Source organism: Motacilla alba, chromosome 14 (genome assembly GCF_015832195.1).
Source record: "Motacilla alba alba isolate MOTALB_02 chromosome 14, Motacilla_alba_V1.0_pri, whole genome shotgun sequence".
Lineage (NCBI taxonomy): Eukaryota > Metazoa > Chordata > Aves > Passeriformes > Motacillidae > Motacilla > Motacilla alba.
In genome coordinates this window covers 5320944-5342002 of record NC_052029.1, presented here as the reverse complement: position 1 = coordinate 5342002, position 21059 = coordinate 5320944, and the positions used below count along the sequence as shown (strand labels likewise).

The window sequence follows — 21059 nt, the reverse complement described above, 5'->3', positions numbered from 1 at the left end:
TCTAAAGGCTGCAGTGGTGTAGGTGTTGGAGCAAGAGTCAGTGCATGTGCCCAGCCTAGCTTAACTGAACGGGATCAGCTCAGCGGGGGCACTTTGTGGTGCAGACTGTGACAGCTGGCTTAGGTGACAGCTGGCTTAGGGTCACAGGGCTGGTGGGCAGTGCCATTCCTGGAGTTCGTTTCTAACAGCTGCCTTCAACCCCAGTGTCCAGCAGCCGGGGCTTGCCTTTGCTGTGTCGCTGTGCCAGCCGCCGGAGGAGCTGCTGGGGACTCTGGCCTGGACTCTGCCCGGTGTCCCTGATCCTTTCCCGGTGTCCCTGCCCGTGTCCCTGGCCCTTTCCCGGTGTCCCTGCCCGTGTCCCTGGCCCTTCCCGGTGTCCCTGCCCGTGTCCCTGTCCCGGTGCCCCCGCGGGCGGAGCGCGCAGTGCGCCCCGTGCCCGGCAGGGGGCGGTGGCGGGCGGTGCCCCGGGACGGCGGCTGCGGCCCCGGTCAGGGAGTGACCGAACCGGACTGGGACACTGGTGACACCAGGGACACTGGTGACACCAGGGACACTGGTCACACCAGGGACAGGGACACTGGTGACACCAGGGACACTGGTGACACCAGGGACAGGGACACTGTCACACCAGGGACACTGGTGACACCAGGGACAGGGACACTGTCACACCAGGGACAGGGACACTGGTCACACCAGGGACACTGGTGACACCAGGGACAGGGACACTGGTGACACCAGGGTCACTGGTCACTGCTCAGGGACACTGTCACACCAGGGACACTGGTCACAGCTCAGGGACACTGGTCACACCAGGGACAGGGACACTGGTCACTGCTCAGGGACACTGGTCACACCAGGGATAGGGACACTGCTCAGGGACACTGGTCACACCAGGGACAGTGGTCACACCAGGGACAGGGACACTGGTCACTGCTCAGGGACACTGGTCACACCAGGGACAGGGACACTGGTCACTGCTCAGGGACAGTGTCACACCAGGGACAGGCTTTGGATAAGGGTCTCTCTCAGCTCTGTAAGTGCCTGGCACTGCAGCCCCAGTGCCCAGAGCAGGGCCGGGGAGCAGCCCTGGTGCTGCTGCCCCGCTTCCCCCCTGCCCTCAGCAATCCGTGTGCAATGTGAAAGCGCTGATGATGTTATAACATGGAAATGCACGAGTTTCTTCTCTTCCTCTGTTTATTTTTCCAGTCAGCAATAAGCTGCAGCAGCTGCTGCTGCTGTCAGTGCTGAGAAGGGTCTGGGCACCTCCTGGGCATTGTAATTGCAGGTATTTGATTGCACAAGATAAATGACTGTGAAGTTCTGTGTGAAGGTAAAGTCTAACAAGTCCTGCTTTGGGAGATGATGCACTGCAGTGAGAAGGCTGAGAGGTAAAATAAAGGCCTTGTGGTGACCGTGTGGAGACCGTGTTGTGGTGACTTTTTTCAAGCTGTGTTTGCTGATTTTTCTTCTTTGTGTGTTTGCCTTTTGCGTTGTAGCTTGTGAATGTAAAAGGGGTGTCCCAGTGACCTGCATCTCAGCTCTGGATGCAGCGGGGCACAGCAGCAATGCAGACAGCAGATTTGCCAGCATTGTGAACAATAACAGGTTTATTTTCTTACCTCATACATAACAGAGTAAAGACAGTCTCATAACTCAGTGTTTTGTTAATAAATAATCAGCTACACTGTGCCACCCACAGCCCTGCAGGGGTAGATCCTGGAGGGAGAAGAGCAGAGAGAAATGAAATCCCAGCCAGTCAGTTCCAGTGCAGAGAAGGTCAGAGCTTCTCTGAAGCATCTGTGTCCAAACCTTGGTGGGCTGAGAGGTCCAGAGGAGCCTGTGTCCCAGCTGGGTGGGAGATTTGAGAGGAGCTGAAGAACTCACCAGCTGGAAACTTCACAGCACAGGATAGTGAATCAAATAGAGCATAAATTAAATGATAGTGCAAATTAGTCTTGAAGAGCTTTTTGTTTCATAGCCAGTCCAGCCATGTGGTGGTAAACTGGGGTTTACCCGGTGGCTTCACCAGCAAGGGGGCTGCAGAACCTAAGCGTAGTCCTGGGAGTTTCCTAGCAGTAGTTTTATGTGCAGAATCTTATGCCATTAGGAAACAGAGGCTTTGCAGCATCTGGTTGCATAAGGTTTGTTTCTATAGTCTTTTGTATCTATAAATGTGAAATTGGCAATATGGGCAGTAATGATCTGCATCCTTGAAGATCTTGATGAAGAGAGGGACGAAGCAGCATCCGAAGCAGCACCTAGAGCCAAAGGGGAGATGGACATGCACAGGATGATTACTGGCTTCCCTTTTCTGCTGGCCACACCTGGGATTTTCCCCTGCCTTGTTCTGTCTGCCTTTTCACTGTGTGAACCCACTTCTTTCCCAAGTCTATTAATGTTTAAAACATCTTCCCAAAAATTAATCTTCTTCGCGTCTGACGTCTTATGCATGAGTCTGCTCCTGAGCCTGATTCTAAATTACAGCTGGGGAGTAGACAGCGTTGTACTAATTTCTGCTTGTCTTATGGAAAGTGAAACATACTGGGTTAAATTTAGCAAGTCTGCATCCCCTGTAGCCACGATGACTGCATCTAGAAAGGACAGGATGGCTTCTCATCAAGTGGAGAAGGGCAAACTGTCTGTCGAGGCACTAACTAGAACTTTGATTTTTAATTACTCATTTTTAACCTTCTGCTGTGCTGAATCTGCACAGTGCCCATGAACACTTACCCGACCATGCACAGGCTGGTGCACAGGAGGTAGGACAGCTTGCCCAGTCTGTAGGTGACCTGGGTGGTGATGTGCTGGCGGCAGGAAGGACAGATTGTGGATGTTGGTTTGCTGGAGAAGATCCCTGCCACGATGATGGGAGGCTGGGGCACCAAATAAACTGAGTTCAGGAGGAGAGGAGAAGCAGCCAAATTAGAAGCACAGGAAATATTTTGCAAGTTATAAAGCCTAAACTGGGAGAGTGTGGGTACTTTATGTGGCATCCATGTTATTATTGTTGATTTCAGGTGTATTCCTAAGAGCCACTGTGCTGACTCTGTGTATCCCAACACATTGCACCTAAACCAGCCAGGGTTTACTCAGGTAAGGACATACACAGGGAATTGTCTGTGGGACAATCCCCAGGCAGGCAGTCCCCACCACCCTCTGCTGGATGTACCCTGACACTGAGGGTTTGTCTTCTGATATTTAAAATGATATGGAAATGCTTGTTCTCCCTAAAGAAGAGATTTGAAGGGGGTTGGGGAACTTTCTGGATCAACTTTTCAGTAGTTATGAGAAATTCATCGAAGCAGTTGCTCTTACACCTGAATGCCAGCAAACAGCTGCTGGTGCTGTCCTCAGTCTCTAGCTCATGTTTTTGCAGTCCAGGCTTGACTATCATATTCCCTGAGGGGCACACCCCTTGTAGGTACACAAAGGATAATTTTTTCGGAAATGTTTTCAGTTAAAAAAAAAAACCCAAGCATTTTAAGGATCCTAAAACATGTTTAGGGTACAACTTCACACTGTAGCCTGAGGCAAAACTTGAGGAGTGGGAAGGTGTCTGTTACTAGATAGGATAGAGCATGTCTGAGTTCAAGTGCCTTCTGGTTTTAGGGATATTTTAAAATGTATGTCTCCTTTCCTCCTGTATGACGTGTTACTGACTGTTCTTCAAAGCCTTTCCTCAGCAAATCCTTTGAGCTTCTCCACTTCATAAAGGTGACAAGAACAGGAACACTGGCCTTAAAATTATTTGTTCTGAGAGCCCTGGCTTCTGGCCTTTTTGTTTTTTTGGGTTTTTTTGGGTTTTTTTTTAATGGGTACTTCTGTAGATTGTCTATTGCTGGACAACCAAGTTTGAGTTCCTTGGATTAGTTTATCTCCTGACATTTCTGTGGGAATTTTCCAGCTTATGAGGTTGTGATTGGGTCAGAAAAGTCCCACCCTCCGTGTTGATGTTAAAACCCAGCCCATTTCGCTCCTGTTGGTGTGCAGGTGCTGGCAGGAGCACAGCCCCTGGCTTACCGGGCTCCTCCACGATGGTGGTTTCTCGGTAGGAGTAAGGTGGGGGAGAAGGATACTCGTAGCCCTCTGTGCAAAGAAAAACAGGGCAAAATGTGTAAGTGCCAGCAGCTTCTGGCTCCCAAAAACCCCGTGGAGTGAGACGAGAGGGGCCTGCAGGGAGTGCCAAATCCAGCACAGGGAGAAGCAGCCACGGAACTGATTCATGGGCTTTCAAAGCCAGAAGAGCTGCAGTGGCTGGTTGGCCTCAATTTTATAAAAGCTGAGAAACCAAATCATTTCTTAGGAAAGGCAGCAAGTCCATCATTCCAGCATAACACTGTCATGATACTCAATCTTAATTTAAGGACTCCGCTGATAAGGGACCCACAGCACTTCTACCTTCAGTGGCAACTACCCTTTACCCTTACTGTGAGTATTTAGAGCCTTTTACTCGTTCAAACTTTATCAGCTTTCAACAAAGATATTTCATCACATTAAAAAAAAAAAAAAGTTAAAATATCTTTTTCCTTTTACTTTGGGAGAAGGGAAGCTGGTGTCTAAGACACCTCAAGCTTTTTCAGTCCTTTTAATGTGTTGTGGATGGAAGGGAGATGGAGGGCACAGGGTGTCGTCCTGGGTTTCTTCTTCATGCTTCTTCTTCCTTCTTCTCCATGGGTTTGGGGAGCATTTTGTAATTGGGCAGAACAGTCCCCATTGCGGGCTCTTTGGGATCAGTTATTGCGTTAAAAGGGAAAATAATCTAGGTGTCAGTTCTTAATTGGATAGTTTAGTCTTAAAAGACCTTGGAACAAGAGATTTTTAACCATTTTGTGCCTTCTACTGAAAAGCTGCCGAACTCACAGCAGTGAGACTGTTTTACTGATAAGAAATAATACACACTTGAGTCTGAACATGATCTACTGCCTCAAGTGCCTCCAGTCCAGACCCGGAGCAGCCCAGCCGGGAGCCCAGCGCCGCTTACCGTCCTGGCCGAGCGGCGGGGCCGAGGGCTCGGGCCGGTACCGCTCGAGGTGCGGCTCGTACATCACCATGGGCACCTGCGGCCGCTGCTTCTCTCCGGACATCTCTGCGGCTCCCCTGCCGAAAGAAGGGCAAAGTAAAACCTTCCCTGCCTGACTCTCCCTGCCCTGGATTTGCCAGTGCTTCTGGAGCTCCTGATTCTCACGCTCGGGCGGTGCTTAGAGGGAAATCAGCAGTTCTCACACTGGTTTGTTCGTAGGGTGGAGAGCAGTCAGTTCCTGTCGCACTTCGTGATGAGGAAGGCGGAGGGCAGAAAATACCATCTTAATAAAAGAAATACCAGTGTTTCTTTGTGCTGGGAAGCTAAAGTTGTTTCCCCAGAAAACATTATTTAAAGTGTGCAAACTCGGGACTGAAAGAGTTACCTGTGCGGAAAATTAACCTATTTTTTAATATGGGTTGTCAAAGTAATCAAAAAGGAAGAGCACACTTGGAGCCCCTGTGAAAAACCTTCCCGTGTGATTAAGCCGGTGCAATCAGCGGCAATTCGGACCTGTCTTTCTTCGGGTTGTTGTGCAAACTTATCAGCATTGTTATCGTGACCGTGTCCTGTGAAACTATTGTCTCATCGGTAGGTGACAGGCTTTTGTTGGGAAACATCCTCATTATGGGTGACTGCGCTGCCTGAGGCTCTGAGCAAGATGAGGCCACAAAATGTGTGTTTTGCAGGTGTTAGCAGGAGCTGATCCTCCGGGTGGGAGGAAGAGGACAGGGATAGAGATGTGTGTTTGTGTCCCTGCCAGGGAAAGGCGATAATTGTTCCTAGCTGCCCCCGGAACCAGTATGAACGGGTTGATTTCCAACCAGCATTTACTAAAAGAAGCCTTTGCAGAAGAAAGGCACAGCCCTGTTGCACAGGTCAGCGAGTGTTTGGGGGGGAAAGGGAAGTTCTGGGGGGAAAAGGAGCACAGATGCACGAACTGCCCGAATGTGAGGGGTCAAAGAAAAGCAGCGGAGGAATTGCTGGGCGAGGCAGGATGGTCTCAACAGGTCTGTTTGCAAGGGGTGTTGGAGGGGGAGGACAAAAGAGGGAGGATCAGTAGCGCTGAGTTAAAGCATCAGCCCCTCAGGGAGGAAAAAAAAAAAAAAGGAATTTGAAAATATCACCAGGGAAGATGTGCCGGAATTTTCGCAAATCTGGATGAGTGGCAGGTGGTATGAAAAATGGTAGCAGAATGAATCATTAAGGGAATAGGTAGGATGGTGTGGAGAAAAAAATCAGAAATACAGCCCTGGCCATGTTAAGGCCAAAGATAGATACCAAAGGAAATTGGATTGGAGAGCATGGCTGGAGAAAGGTGCATCTCAGAGTAATTGTTATAAAGGAGTTAAACCAGGGGATTGGGAATGGCAGAGGTGTTAACAGGCCATTGATGAAGCTTCATGAGGATCCCACTGAGAAGAAAAAAAGGTAAGTCAAGAGAATTGGGTAGGATGAAGCTGTGAGAAGCAAGGCAGAAGAAAAGGAGTTTGTCAGTAGTGACTGCGGGCTCCGGAGTGCGGTGATAGATGATGTTACATTAGCTGGTGTTGGCCAAGAGCTGCTCCTCTGGGACGGGGATTAGCGGGGAAAATTACAGGGAGTCTCCAAGGTTTTGTCTTATTCCTATCTTGGTGCACTAAATGCTGGGTGGTGTCCATTTGGGTGACACTTCTGCAGAATTCATCTCACTGCGAAACAGGAAAAAGAGGGAAGAGCTTTAGAATTGCATCCAGTGCCTGTAAGCCCAGGCAGGCGCCTGCAGGAGGCAGGGGTAGGAGGCGATAATGATGGCTAACACGGTGAGAACTTGCCAAGGTCCCTGCCGAGAGCGAGCACACACTGACTAATGCTGGCTCCACCCGGCGAGGCACCGGGAGAGCATCACCGGATGATGGGCAGGACACCGGGTGCAAAAGCGAATCAGCAGCAGAGGGGGCAATGCTGTGGGATGGCGGGTTTGTGTTCGATCTGTTATGGATAAGGGTCAAAATTCATGTTTGATTTAGGTGAATAGCAAATGTGATATAGTATAAAACATATTAGAAGTAGTTATAGGAATTAAAGGATTGGATTCTATGTGGGGACCGTGTCTGGACACGTTTCAGAGAAACCAGGGAAAGACGGCCGGCAGGATTGAGAAACCGGCACACACACACATACCTCGCCAAAAGACTACATTTACATGTGAAGCACCACAGTAACTCAGGGTTTCGAGGTTTTAGTTAAGCAAAGAATTACGCCATCGACAGCACACCTGACTACCCACGACCGGAGGGAAGGAGCTCACACTATTCAGACTTGTAATCTATTTCTGGGAAATCTCTTCGTTTGTAAAGGGACTTCCAGTAAGGGATGAATATCTGGTATTCAGAGTGTTAACAAGGATATCTCTCTCGGTATGGGACGGTGTGGATTGTTAAGCATGATCGTTTGAGTCCTGTCTAGCACAAGACCAGAAGCCGATGAATTATTCCGAAGACATCGGACTGGACCATCTTCCATCAGATAGCATTCTACTGGACCGGAGAAACCTTTGGGACTTGCTTGATTAAGAAAAGGACAAAGGACTTCCTAGCCCGCGGCAAGAAAAAGAGGATAAAACCTAGGTTCGAGAAGGCCATGGTGTGCCACTACCACTCTGATGCATGCAGGGGCTCAGAGCTGTGTAAGTGTGTCACCCAGGGTCTAGTCCCGGGCTAGACTCTGTCCGATCTGTGGCTGACCAAAATTCTGTCATTTTTACGCGAAATAAATTTTGTACTTTGTTATTATATCATAATTCGGCTATGGCAAATTATTGATAAAATTAGATTGGCAATTCCATTCATAACAGATCTATTGGAGCTGCCGAGCACAGGAGCTGTGCTGGGGCTGGTATAAAGCCCTGGATTCTCTCCCTTTCGGTGCCTCGTTCTGCCTGCAGCAGCTGGAGGGAGCAGCTGCCCCGGGGCTGGGGGGGCTCAGCTCCTCAGCTGGGTGGGACACCAGGGGCTTGGGTACCCTCTTGTTGGAAGCCAGGACATCCCTCTGGCTGCCCTGGATGGCTCGAGCCCCTGGCAGGGGCCTCAGAGACCTTGGCACAAAGCCCAAGACTCCTATGCCTTTGATTTTAACCATGGAAAAAATTACCAACCTTATATGAGGATCTGCAAGCCACGAAAGTTTAAGTAGAATGTCAGTTTGTCACAGGGTGAAAAGTAGAATTCTGGGGTTTTTAGAATGGGGGTTTGGGAGCCAAGATGGAAGAATTTGGGCGTGCCTTGTCCTTCTTTCTCCTTCTCCCTAGCCTCCATCTTCTGCTGTGATGGTGCCACTTTTGGATTGGTTTAGAGTAGAGGTGGACTGTCTAACATAGGTGGTAGGTATTGGAAAATAATTGTAAATAAAGTACTCATAATTTTTGTATAAAGAGATAGCACTGCCTCAGGGCAGTGCAGTGTGTGCCTCGGGCTGACTTCAGCAGGTCAGGGAAAGAATGTACTAGATAAGAGAAAATAAACAACCTTGAAAACCAGAACAGGGGAATCCTGACTCCTTCTTTGACTGCCGGGCTGGGAAAAGAGACTTTCTAACACATCTCGGGGTCATCTCGACCTAAGAGACCCCTGGTACCCTCTGTGCCTGAACGCTGAGCATCCAGGACAGGCATTTTCTAGGCTGTTTGTGCAGCTCTGCAGAGCCTTTCATTTGGCACAGCAGCGCTCGCTCTCAGCTCTTGGTTCCAGCCGTGTGCAAGGCGCCCGAGCCCTTTAGGGCTGTGACTCCCAAAGCTGCAGGTGTTGTTGCCATCAATTGGAGCAAGCGATTTCCCTCTTTTTCAGATGTTGGAGAGGAAGATACGGGACAGAGCAGTGTGAGCAGCCCTGGAGGAAAAGCTCATAAGGAGAAATATCAGGAGGCAGTTCCTGAAGAGCAGGAAAATGCCCGATAAGCTTGCCTGCAGTGACACCCAGGAGGGTCACAATGAATAGCTCGGCAGTGATGCGAGCTGTCCTCTCTGCGGTCACCCTGAGCACACAGGGCAAGGGCACAGCCACCCTTGGGGCTCTCCTGGGGTGGGCCTGGGTTTGTCCAAGCAGATTGACTCAAACTATGCAAACTGCTTGATCTGCAGGCAGAACTGCATAGTCCCAGGGGCACCGAAACAGTTCCCTGTCTTCTCTGAAGTTTTAGTCTCGTCTACTTATGGATATAAACCAGTTTGCACTGGAAAATAAAGCTGATTTAAAGTCCTGTGGAAATCAGTATTTAAAAAAGAAGTAAATCACACCCTGAGGCACATGCACAAAGAGCCCGCTCAGTGCAAGTACGGTGCAAAGGACAAAGCCCCTCTGCTCTGGAAGGAGAGACCCCAGGGAAGGATGGGCAGTTTCCATCATCTTCCTCTGCTTTGCTCCAGGATCTTCCGTTTGGGTGTGAAGAGCAGCCTGGCGCAGGCAGGCAAAGCTGATGAGCTGTGGAATTCCAGGGCACAGCCCCACTCTCCCCTCCCACCCGCAGCTCTGCCCGTCCCTCCCGAATGTTCTATGGGCTGAATGACCCCACAGGTGGGATTAATCGAAGTCATCTCTGCTTGGAAAGGGATTCCATTTGAAAACCAAGCTTCCCTGCAGTACTAGTACTTGTTCCAGGGTCACACCTGGCCCGCGAGGATGGCATCTCAGCAAGCAGTGACTTTATGAGAAGTGTTTGATCTCCATTCCAGCTCCGTCTGCTGCCAGTGTGGGATTTGCCGTTCAGTGAGGGTGTGTTCAGAGACACAAAAAAGGGAACATGGAATTTGGGAGGAAACTCTAAGATTCGGGTGTTTGAAGAGTATAGGGTACTACATTCATAAGTTTGGTGTTTTGGAAGGTTAGCATTAAAACATTGTAGTGAATGATCTCCACATTTCATGGGCATGTGGAGGAATAGCAGTTTTCTCCAGTGGCCTGTTGGCTTCTAGGACACTGGCCCAAAGGCTTTCAGCTTGCTGCAATGTGTTCTGGCTCTCTTGCCATCACTAGTTTAATGTTTTCCTGGGCATTTAGCCCTTCCAGCTGTGTTTATGAGGCAATTTAAATTTCTGATATTTTGAAGAGTGGCCATAGCATGCCATTGCTGGCATGCAATTACATCTAGGGCTTGAACAATATCAAGAGCCTGTTTCACTTGATTGAAGCAGTTAATTCCAGTTTTTGGCTAGCAATGAAACACTGAATTCCTCAGTGGAGAGATCTTTTACCTTTAGTCCAGAGTTGGTCATTTCAGGTAACATTCACAATGTGCTAAGGGTTTTCAGATGTTCAAAAAGGAATAGTTCCAGCTCTAATACAGACAAACATAACTGGGGACTCAGCACTCAGGTATTTTCCTATTCTCATTCTTAAGTAGAAGCTAAAAGAGAGGACTGCTGGCAGCAAATGAGAAGTTGGACTTCAGAAAGTATTCATTATATCTGGAGAAGACAACCTTTTCAAGGAGATGAAGAGTGCTCTATCAATTCCCCATTCTTTACTCATGAAATTAATTTTTTAATATCACAGTTATTCTGGCTTTTGAGCCTGAATCAGGTTATCAGCCTCTTCAAATGGAGAGGATGTAGCTGAGGGGGACTGACTGAATATGCACCATATTTCCTGCTGCAAACTCTTCACCTGGCTGCTTTTTCTTGCCTGTTGACTGCCTTGCCTCACTCCCTGGTATGTGCACTCACAAAGCTGCTGGAGAGGCAGGCACTGCCTGGGTGTTCCAGTCCTGTCCCACATCAGATGTTTATGTTAGGTTAGTCCTTCATGAAGGGAGTCCTGGTCTATAATTCAGTACATTTACTGCTCCTGTTGCTCTCACCTTAAAGCAATTCAAAACACTGTAAACTTTCACAAACCTTCTGGTCTGGAATTATTAATAGTAGTCTCTTGCTGTGTGCTATTGTGCCAGCATCATGCTTTTACAGAAAACCTTCTCCCCTCGAGCCAGCCCAGAGAACATTCCTGTCCCTTTGCAGCCGTCCCTTCACAGGACTAGGCAAGATTTGAGTGCTTTCATTTCTGTACGGTGAATTCATCCTTCTTGTCCATGAATGCTTGGTGACCTCTGTCCTCAGCCTATGGAATGGTATGAATGTCATCTTGCATTTAATGGAAAAGTTGTCTGCAGAATAATCCAGCAGCACTTGGTGGTTTCCCAGCCACCTCACGCTGGTGGCTTGTATTGAAGTTGTCATTAGCCAGCAGCAGGTCTTTCTCCTCCAATGTCATTCTGTACTAATGAACTCCCAGCTGGCAGCTGAAATTTTGGGTAGTTTTTTAAGTTGCCTGCTTTGTTGCACTATAATGCACACAAATACTGCCACAGCAGGTCTCTAACTTTTCTTATTCTGTGTAATAGATTTTCTGCTTCCATAATTTGTTTCTTAAGTCACACATTTTATTAGCCACTCCTATATTTCTGCCAAGGTTATTAATTAAAATACTGAATAAGATCCATCACTGCTTTCTGCTAACCTTTGATGCAAACCAGGTTTATCTATTAAACCTTGTTCCTTAGTTTACTGTTTGAAGTGTAATCCCTTGTTCCCTTGAGATGACCAATTTTATTCACATTTAAAGGGCACTTGCTGAGCAGGGTGAGCACAGCTGAGCCCTGGGATTGCATTAGAACTGGTCCCTCCCTAATTACCATTCCAAAAATAGAGTAATAACCACCAAAAGGAAATATTGTCCAGTGGTTTGTGCATTAACCTGGGCTGGGGGAAAAAAATGGGTTCAGTTCCTGTTCTGCCACAGTGACGTTTAACAGTTAATTAATCTCGGTTTTCCTTAGCCCTGTTGTGGACAGAAATACTGTTTTGGGAGATACTACATCAATTCTGCTGTGACACAGTCACATTTGCTTATGCCTTAAAGCTTGAGCAAACAGAAGATGGGAAATGCTGAGTTTAGATTCAGCCTTTGTCCTCTATGAACACAATTTTGTCTTTCACGTTCCCTTTTCGCTTTCAAAATTCAGGGCAGCCTTACACAGTTGTTTCCAGCACTTAATCATTACTTTAAAAATTGATGTTTGCCAACTTTTAATTTAATTCCTTTATAGATGAACATTCCCTCACCAACAGCATTGACTCATGGGTAGCCAGCATTTCATTTACACCCTTATTAAAAATAAAGTCCATAACTTGTCCTTCAAAGGAAAGCTGATAGAGCAGCTCAAGTAATGTGTCCTACAGCATCTGGAGCTGGTTTAGCAACTCTTACAAAGTTACTATGAATAAATCCACTTAAAGCAGGCAGGTGTGTGCCCTGCTTTTAGGTGTGAGCTAAGACCTTTCCTATGGTGCATTAGTTTGAATTTCTGTCCTTATTGCTGCTCTCATTTCACCTTCTCAGAAAGCTCATTCCCCTCTCCTCCATCTCTGCTCTGTTCTAGGAGAAAGAGAAAATATCCTCAGAAAAATCTTTGCCTCCAGATTTTAGGGACAAGAGAGAGGCTTGCAGATTCTCAGAGCTTGCCAATTTGCTCATGAGAAGTTAACACTGACAGCAGAGAGCCAGAGCTGCCACGCTCCCTGCGCTCACTGTCTGCTCCAGCCCTGTCCCTCCCTTTCTCTGCCTGCCGAGCAGCAAACACGGCGTCCAGCCCAGGCCATTTGAAAGCTCTTACCTTTCTGTAGCTCTGGCAAATCCGGGGAGGAGGAAAGCTTCAGAAGGTGGTCTGGGTCACTTCAGCCATGCCTGTGCCCTGGCTGTGCGTGGGGACAGAGCCCACAGCTGGGCAGGGACATGGCCCCGGCTCTGCCCGTGACATCCGCGGAGGGTGCGAGTCAGCCCTGCTCAGGGTGTAATTAGCCCGGTTTGTCACAGCCCCAGCCTCTGCTCACACCTGCTCTGTCACACAAGGAATGCTGTGGGACTGGCTTGCACCAGAGGTTGTTTTTGTTGGTTTGTTTTATTCCCAATATCCCAGAAATTTTCCTTTGTGCTAAGCTGAAAGCTAATGCAGATCATGAGAAGCAGCACAGAAATAATTTGAGGGCAATGGAGAGAGAGGTGTGTATCCTCACCCATTGTGCTTTTCTATGAGAAAAGAAGGATGAAAAACCACGAGTACAAGTGTATCTGATATTTTATCACTGAGATCAGTGATCACTTTAAATTTCTGACCAATTCAGTGTGCTCAGATCAGCAAGGATCTCTGTGCAGGCTGGTAACTATTGATATTTTACCTGGGATCTTCTTGTAACCAGATCTGTGGCTGAACTGCATTTTTGTTAAATAGATGCTTTGTGGTGGGTTGCCAGATGCCTACCCAGATGCTCTTGTTCTACTCTTCAACAGTGAAAATAAGATGGAAATGTTCTTCAGGTGAGATGAAGTCACATACCAATCACATCCCAGGCAAACCTGGGATGACTTGACTTGGGGAAAACCAACTGAATTTACTGCCAATTAAAATACATTGGAAAAGTGAGAAACAGAGACAAAACCATCTCCCTCAGATGCCTCCAAGTATAACAGTGGCTCTGTGACCCTCTCAGTAAGAATTGTTTTTATTCATCTGAACCTCCTGCAGAACTGTTTTGCACAAAGATCTTCCTCCACAGCAGGAGCCCATCCCCAGCACTTCCCGCAAGGATGGAGCGTGATGCCCTGGCTTTGTCTGGCAGACTCACATCACCAGCACAGAACACGCTGCTGGCTCAGCTCCTGGGGAAAATCTTGTTTAAGGAAGGGCTGCAGCAGTGCAGGGAGCCCCTGAGTTTGGAAAGTCAGGATTGCACAATAATTAACAAAATAGAATTTTATATTTCTCAGTAGAGCTGGGAAACTGCCATGGGAAAAGGAAGAAGGGAGGGAACTGCTGTGCACTCCAGGTTTCCATGCCCCTTTTGTCACCAGAACTTGGAAACTCTGGAAACAGATTTTTTGGCGTTGTTGATGGATGTTTTGGTGGGTCTGGACGCTGTTAATGGTGACAGCACATCACCTGCCTCTCCTCCAGACATGAAGGACAGGCACAGAGCACTTACTCAGGTTTGCTTCACTGCCAGAGTGGAGGCTCAGCACTTAGTGCACGACACATCACCAGAGCAGCTGCAGACTCACCCCTCAAGAGTCACATCTCCAGGCTAAACTAAGAATATGAAAGGATGGCTGACAGTAACTGTGGCTGATCCCATTTCTGCCTTTCAGATCTTTGCTCTTTCACAGGTTTCTTCTGTGATATTGGGCAAGTTATTCACTCCTCTGTGTTGTCTTCATGTAAAAAAAAATAATAGACTGATTGTAATAAATCAATTTCAATAGAAATATTAAGATGCTGCTTTATTGAAACTCAAACGCTTTGTGGAGAGGTTTTATTTTGACAATATTTTCTTAGGAAAGTCACTGCATGTTCATAGTGCAATGTACTATTTCTTAAAGAGGTGCTTTAAGGTGTAGGGAAAACACTCTGGAAGGAAAAAAAAAAGGAGAAGTGTCAAAATAGTAATATCTGTAGAAAAAAATGGATTTAAGAAGAGTCTTTTTATATATTTGTGTATCAGGAAATCAGAGTGGGGGAAAGGGGCCACTTCTTAGGGCATGGGTGTCTTTCCTTGTCCTTGAACAGCAGAGAAAAATAAGTGATGGAACCACGAGTGCATCCAGAAATACTCATGCACAAGAAATTCTGGCTGTGATATAGGATGGCTTAAGAGCTTCACTGTTTACAGCAGCTTGAATTCACTCAGCGTGCTGCCCAGCTGGCTCCTGGGCAAGGCCCTGCCGTGGCTGCAGCTCCCAGGGCTCTGTGCAGGGGTGCAGGGGGCAGTGCCAGCTCTGTGCCCCTGCTCCTGTTGGCACCCGGTGCTCTGTCACCTCCAGCCTTTGCTGCAGCTGGGCTGGAGGGGTGCAAAGATCCTCCTGTCTCCTGCCAATCTGCTTTTGTCCCTCTGTGCTCCCCTGCCAGTGATTCCCCAGCCTGTGGGAGAAGTCGATGGTTTTTAACTTTGGTTTACACGTGTATCACTGGCTTTGTTTCCCAACCCTAATTACAATGCTTGCTCTAGGAGAAACTGTGATGCTTGGGAGGAGAGAGATGCTATCAGCCCCCTGAATATCATGTATGCTATCAGGGACAAACCAGGGTGCAAGAATCATTATAAATTAGTCCATCAAGTGATGACTGCTTTTCCCATCCTTGAAAAAAATAGCCACTTCCTGCATCTGGGAGCTGTTCACCATTATTGGTGGCTTCTTTCCCATTTTTGCTTACAGTTTCTCATAGGATGGGAAAACTGGATTCAAGATTTTTTATGTTTGTTTGGTTTTTTTTTTCCCCTGCATGAAGTTTGTAGCCCTGTTTCTGACTGTGGATGTTGTAACTGTGGAGTTAAGATCAGAAGGATCTTTGTGTGAGATAAAGACTGTCAGTCCTCACCTGGGGATTTCTGCAGAGCTCTGCTGGATATCAAGCCCTACATGACCCAGGTAGGGGAAGCTGTCCCTGGGGAAGCTCTGGGAGGTTTGGAACCTGGCCCAGGACAGGATGAGCACCCATCAGAGCAGTGAGGACAGGTCTTGTCCACCCACCTGTGCAGGTGGAATGGAGCACAAAGGAGATTTTTGTGGCTCTCCATTGACTTTAGGGGGGCTTCAGACAAGTGGCTCATGCTGTGCTCCTGACTTTTAGGTGGGTGAAACTGAGATTTAATTCTCCCTTTGATCCCATTGAAATGGTTCACATGTTCTTTGAAGTGAGATCATCTCTTTCTTGCTGTTTTGTGTTCAGGTCTAGCCCAGCTGACTGCAACCTCTGTAAAAGCATGACAAAAATAAAGTTGAATTGAGATCTTATTAGAGATAATTCCTATTTTGATATAGCTTCTCTGCTACTGGAAAACTAACAATGGGTACGGGTCCTTTGCTACTAAAGCTTGGAGAAAGATCTGAACCATTTTTCCAGTCGCAGAAAGCAGAGCCCTTGTGCAATTCTCCCCCTGCTTCCACCAGCAGGTATTTGTGTGCAGCCAAAGGGATCCAGAGCTGTGTTTTGTAATTCAAGAAATTCAGTGTCTGTGAATATCCCTGCTATTGTCTGCCATAAATACAGTGCAGGGAGGAAGAATTCCTTTCCCAGGTAAAATGCCAGTTCACTACAGGTGAACCCAGCTCCCCTCGCCTGTCCTGTTCAGTATCTGAATGCAGCATTTTCTTGGAACACTGATTACCCAAGAAGGGTAAGAGTGACTCAAATATGAAACACCATTCTTCTCTGATAAGATCTAGAGATGAGTTGGTTTAATGTGCAAAGTAAATATTTGGGTGACACGTGGCACACAGCTCAAAGCAGAAACCACTTCTGCGTAATGCTTTCCACACGAAAAATTATCTCCAGCATGACAAATTGGACACTGGCTTTTTCTGGTAATGTGCTTACTGAAATGAGATGTAGAAAGAACACCAACAGCACATCATGTAGGAATCTGAAAGATCATTGAACCCTCTGCAGCTCATCTGATTTGAGATTTCAGCCATTAGTCAGTTTTATTAACAGCACATGGGTTTTCCCATTTTCTTTTTTTTTTTTTTTTTTTTTTTTGTTCCTTCTAAAATAACAGTTTTAAAAGCTCTGAGCTTGGTGTCAGAAAGATGGTTATACATCCATGTAGTCTTGTTAATTGATGAAGTGAGGCAGAAAACACTTAACAGTTTAATTAAAAATTAACCATTGAATCAAAGGAAAATGAATGAATGTCCTTCTTGGTTTGCAAGGAATACCTTTATGAAAAGTATTTTATTGTTTTCTCATTTTTATCTTGGATTTTTTTAAAAAAATCCACAATCCTCACTTGGTATTTGAAAAGTTTTGAAACAATACATGGGAAAAGTCAGTGAGAACTGACTTTTGAATAAACTTCAACATTTATTCATTTTTAAATTTTTTTGCTGGTTTTGACCACTGTGGCTGTTAATGGTTTTCGAGAGGAGACTCTTCTGTTAGGTGAGAAGCCCTTGCACTCACAACAAATTCTAATTTCCTGCAAATACCTCCCTGCCACCGAGAGAAATTCTTGTGCTTTCAGCCTGGAGCAGTTTGGTTTGGTTTGGGCAGGCTGAGCTGCAGGGAAGCAGCGGGAGCTGCGAGGTCACTGCTGAGCCCTTGGCGCCTTGGAGTGATGGAGCACAGTGTGAAACCCCCAGCAGACACCCTGCCTCAGCAGTGGGATTGCATCTCCTGGTTATTATCACACCTTAACAACTGCTAGAGCCAGAACCATGAAGGATTAGACTCACAGACTGGAAAAAAAATAGGGAATTGTGATATTTCATGCAGGGAGAACAAAGCCTGCTCTGCTGACGTGACTGTGGTGCTGACAGTGCTGATTATACAGTCGGGCTGTGCTTGGCATGTCCAAGAGGTGTCACATTTTCTGCTTGAATTAAAGGGATTTCAGATTTTTCTAACAATGGGAATCAACAGGATTGTCACCTACATGATGCACATGACAAAAACACCTTATAGATCATCATGCTGATCTGGGAAGGAAGGGGAGTGGACCCTTAACCCTCAGGGTCATTTGGGAAGTTCGTTATCCACATCCAGGTAATTAACTTCAGTGGTGAGGACTGAGATGCTGTAAAGAGCTGATCAGCAGAGCTGGCTTGCAAGTCTGGGATGTTTCTGATGTAAGAAACAGTATGTGGTCAGATGCCTGAATTATTGTCTAATTGCACACTTTGGTGCACCACAGGAATAAGTACCTCAGGATTCCAGCTGTCCCTAGAACTCTATTTTATTTTAATTACACAAGTGGACAGCGTGGAAAGGAGATTGATCAGAGTTTAAACAGGCCAAGTTATGACTGTGCTGACTTTGCACAGGCTTTGCAAAGACTTGTTGCAAGTGCTATGCAAATGTTTTAAAAGCTGCTTCCCCCAGGGAATCCTGCTGTACACAGAGGGGTGAGTGCACTCCTGTCTTCCACCACAAGGATGCAAAAGGCACACAACCACGGACTGCCAGTGCCCGGTCCCTCTCATCAGAGGGGCTGTAAGTTCCTGCAGCCAGGAGGAGCCTGAGCCAAGGGAGCTGCGGCAGGTTCAGCCTGGGGGAGGCTCCCGAAGACTTTGCAGTGCTCTAATTAACTGGGGCAGTAATTAACCTTAGTCTCAGCATGGGGCCCTGCACTGGAAAATGAACCCTTTTGTTTATTTTTAGCATCCATAGTTCATGATGCTGAAAGTCCATAGATGGACTTTCTTGGTTTGGTTTTGCTTTCTTTAGGTCTGTGATTCCTAGGTTTAATTTTAGGGAGTCCTGTGAGGAGCAGGGAGCTGAATTTGATGATCCTTATAGGTCACGTCCAATCTGCAATATTCTGTGTCAGCTTCTGGAAGCAAACTAAATTATCTAAAAATTATACTTTTTTCTCTTTTTTTTTCCAAGGGAATTAAATTTAAATCTTGAACACCTGGACCTTCCTTCAATTTCCTCACTTGAAAGAAGCAGCAGGTTAGAGCATTGTTCCTGTAAGAGAAAGGATGGGAAGAGCTCAGCACAGCTGCTGTTAGTTGTGGCAGGTTAGTGGCTGAATTACTGCCATAATCAAAAATACAAATCCCAACCAGTAAATCCCTGGAAATGCAAAGTGTTCTTGGAATTTCTATGCTGAGATTTTCTTGGAAGGTTGCTTCACCTGCCTGGTAGGTGGAGAATGACCTTTTGTAAGAGAACATATATTCCTCTTTTATAGTTCATAATAATGTCTTTTCTTAGCTCTTTCCCTTGACTGAACTTCTAGAGCACTTAGCAAAAAATCTGCCAGAAAAGAGGCTCCACTTAGGGAGAGCAGCATTCCCTGTACTCTGACTTGCACAAAGGACAAAGCAGCTTTTCTGTGTGCCTGGTGTTTTGATGAAGATGGTGCTGGTCAAAGAGTAATTTACACAAGTTACATGCAAATTTAACTATACACAACTTGTTGAGATTGTGACTGTGATATGTAGAAAGCAATATTATAAAATCAAAAACTAAAATGCACATTAGTGTTCCATTAGCAAGTAGAACCAATATTGTATTAAGATGGGAAACTGTGGCTGGAATTGTGCAGAGAGCCCACGCTCGGTGTGCAGGAGTGGATTCCAAGCCAGGAGCACACACGGCCTTTGTCCTGGGTGCAGCTCACCCTGCTGGGGTTGGGCGAGAGGCTGCTGCCCTCTGCAGCCTGCAGAGCTCCAGAGCTCAGATGTGGCACTGACAGAACCAGGACACCTCTGTCCCATCTGCTTCTTGCTTTTAGAAGCCTCAGGTTAGAATGTATTGGTATTTGATATCCCAAAATATCTGCTTCCAAGTAGTTTTACAGGATAGTTAACAAAATTAGGGAATTACAAAATCAAACAGAAGTAGTGAAAAACCCAGAGCCATCTACTTAGATCTTTTATCATCTATTCCATCAAAAATAAAACAAGAAATAATATTGCCTATTAATGGTCACTCACAAGATCTGTAGTCCAGTATCTCATCTCTTACATGAAGATTACACCTTAAAAGCAATGAATCCTTTCCATCACTGAGTTCAAAGTAGGCCACTCAAAGATCTGTGTGGGGACAGGATAATGGGATTTTCTTCTGTAGCTGAAGTTGGAGACAGAACCTGCAGCCCTCCATAATCCCTTCCTCACAGTTTAGGTACCTTTAAAGTTATTTTTGGACTTGCTCCAGGAGTACTCTCATATCTGAATGACCCTGTTGTTGAGCCTTGAGCAGCAGCTGATGTATCAAGACCTTACTAATTAAAATGATCCCTTCTACTTTATATGCTTTTCCTGATGGAAACAAAAGACACAGCAGGAAGTTAGTCTTGTGGCTGGAACAATTCTCTGAAACTTGTCCAGCAATGTCCAAATGTTTATCAGTCTGTATCTGAAACTATGTCAAGAGGGACTTGCAGAGAGTTAAAGGTGTGCACAAGCAGTCCAGGAGATCAGGGAGGGAATTATCCTGAAATCAGCTGTAAGCAGGATGGTTGTTGAGGTACTTACTGTTCTGTAGAACTTGTCTAATGCTCTCCTGTCAGGCTGTGAAACCCCATCTTTATCTTGGGGTATGTCCCTTCTAATTTACAAGTCAATTTTGCTCAGTTTAAAGCCATTTTCTGCTATTTCAGGTTTCAGTCCCAAAAATCTGCTGCAATTCCACCCTTTTTAATGCAGTCCTTATTCTGCAAGCTCTGTACCAAGACCTGTATTCTACAAACCAGGTACCCTGCAGATGTTGGTAGCTGTGATCACTGTGGGCAAGTGAAAACCACACTGATCCACTTTATTTTCTCTGGCCTGAGGAGACAAGCTCTGCCCCTGTTTACTCTTGTGGGTCCCAGCTGGGTGGGCTGCTGTGTCCCTCACTTGGGTGGCAGCTGTTCCAGCCTGCTGGGTGAGCCATGAAACATCCCTGTGTTTGGTGACAGCAAGATAATTAAACACCCCCCACCACAAGACCAGAAGTTAGGCACACTGAAGAGCTGACCAGGCTGGATAATCCAAAAAGTGCAGGAACTGGTAGCTCTCCTGGCCATGTGTGTGAGCTTGTACAGAAAGAGAAAAGAATAAGACAAAAGAATATGTCAAAGAAAGAGTTACTGTGCTCTAAACTCCTTGGGTTGTTCTTGTGGAAGGTCCTTAAAATCCTGGCCCAGGAAGATGGAGATAACTCCAGCAGAGCACATCCAAAGCTAATTTGTGTGAGTGTTGTCAGGAGGCACTGTGTGGGAGAGAGATGATGACTTTGTGCCAGCACAGGGTATCTTGAGCACCAGCTGAGTGCTTCAGTTGTGAGTTTAGCTTAGTTTTGAAGTGTCTCAAGCTCTGTAATGCCATTTTTAATTTTTAAGTGGCATTGAGTATGTTGGGCTGAAAGAGAAGATACAGAGAACTCCTTCAGCACAAAACTCTGACACGGGTCAGCTGTATTTTATTGGTTTCAGGAGGATTTCAGTGCTGCACATGAGGTGCTCTGTTTGCTTCTCAGATATTTTGCCAGGCAAGATGCCCAGTGATTATGTACTGAAAGATCA

The 21059-nt window shown here is 46.4% G+C and overlaps 1 protein-coding gene across 1 annotated transcript; it reads right to left on the bottom strand.

The window, feature by feature from the left end:
• Window positions 1-1513: 1513 nt before the first annotated feature.
• On the bottom strand, window positions 1514-12784 carry LITAFD (LITAF domain containing). The gene is made up of 5 exons (XM_038151510.1): window positions 12665-12784; window positions 4982-5097; window positions 4021-4086; window positions 2731-2890; window positions 1514-2258 (listed from the first exon to the last, which is right to left on the bottom strand). Exons 2-5 carry the CDS (start codon window positions 5082-5084, stop codon window positions 2150-2152), a joined length of 438 nt encoding a protein of 145 aa, XP_038007438.1. The 5' UTR covers window positions 5085-5097; window positions 12665-12784; the 3' UTR covers window positions 1514-2149.
• Between the last annotated feature and the right edge of the window lie 8275 nt (window positions 12785-21059).

Excerpts from the sequence above, each read along its gene's own strand:
- LITAFD (XM_038151510.1), bottom strand. The coding sequence starts at position 5,084 with ATGTCCGGAGAGAAGCAGCGGCCGCAGGTGCCCATGGTGATGTACGAG. Across the intron at positions 2,891-4,020 it reads CACCATCGTGGAGGAGCCCG|TTTATTTGGTGCCCCAGCCT; the intron begins GTAAGCCAGGGG and ends TCCTGAACTCAG. Across the intron at positions 2,259-2,730 it reads ACCAGCCTGTGCATGGTCGG|GTGCTGCTTCGGATGCTGCT; the intron begins GTAAGTGTTCAT and ends CTTTGGCTCTAG.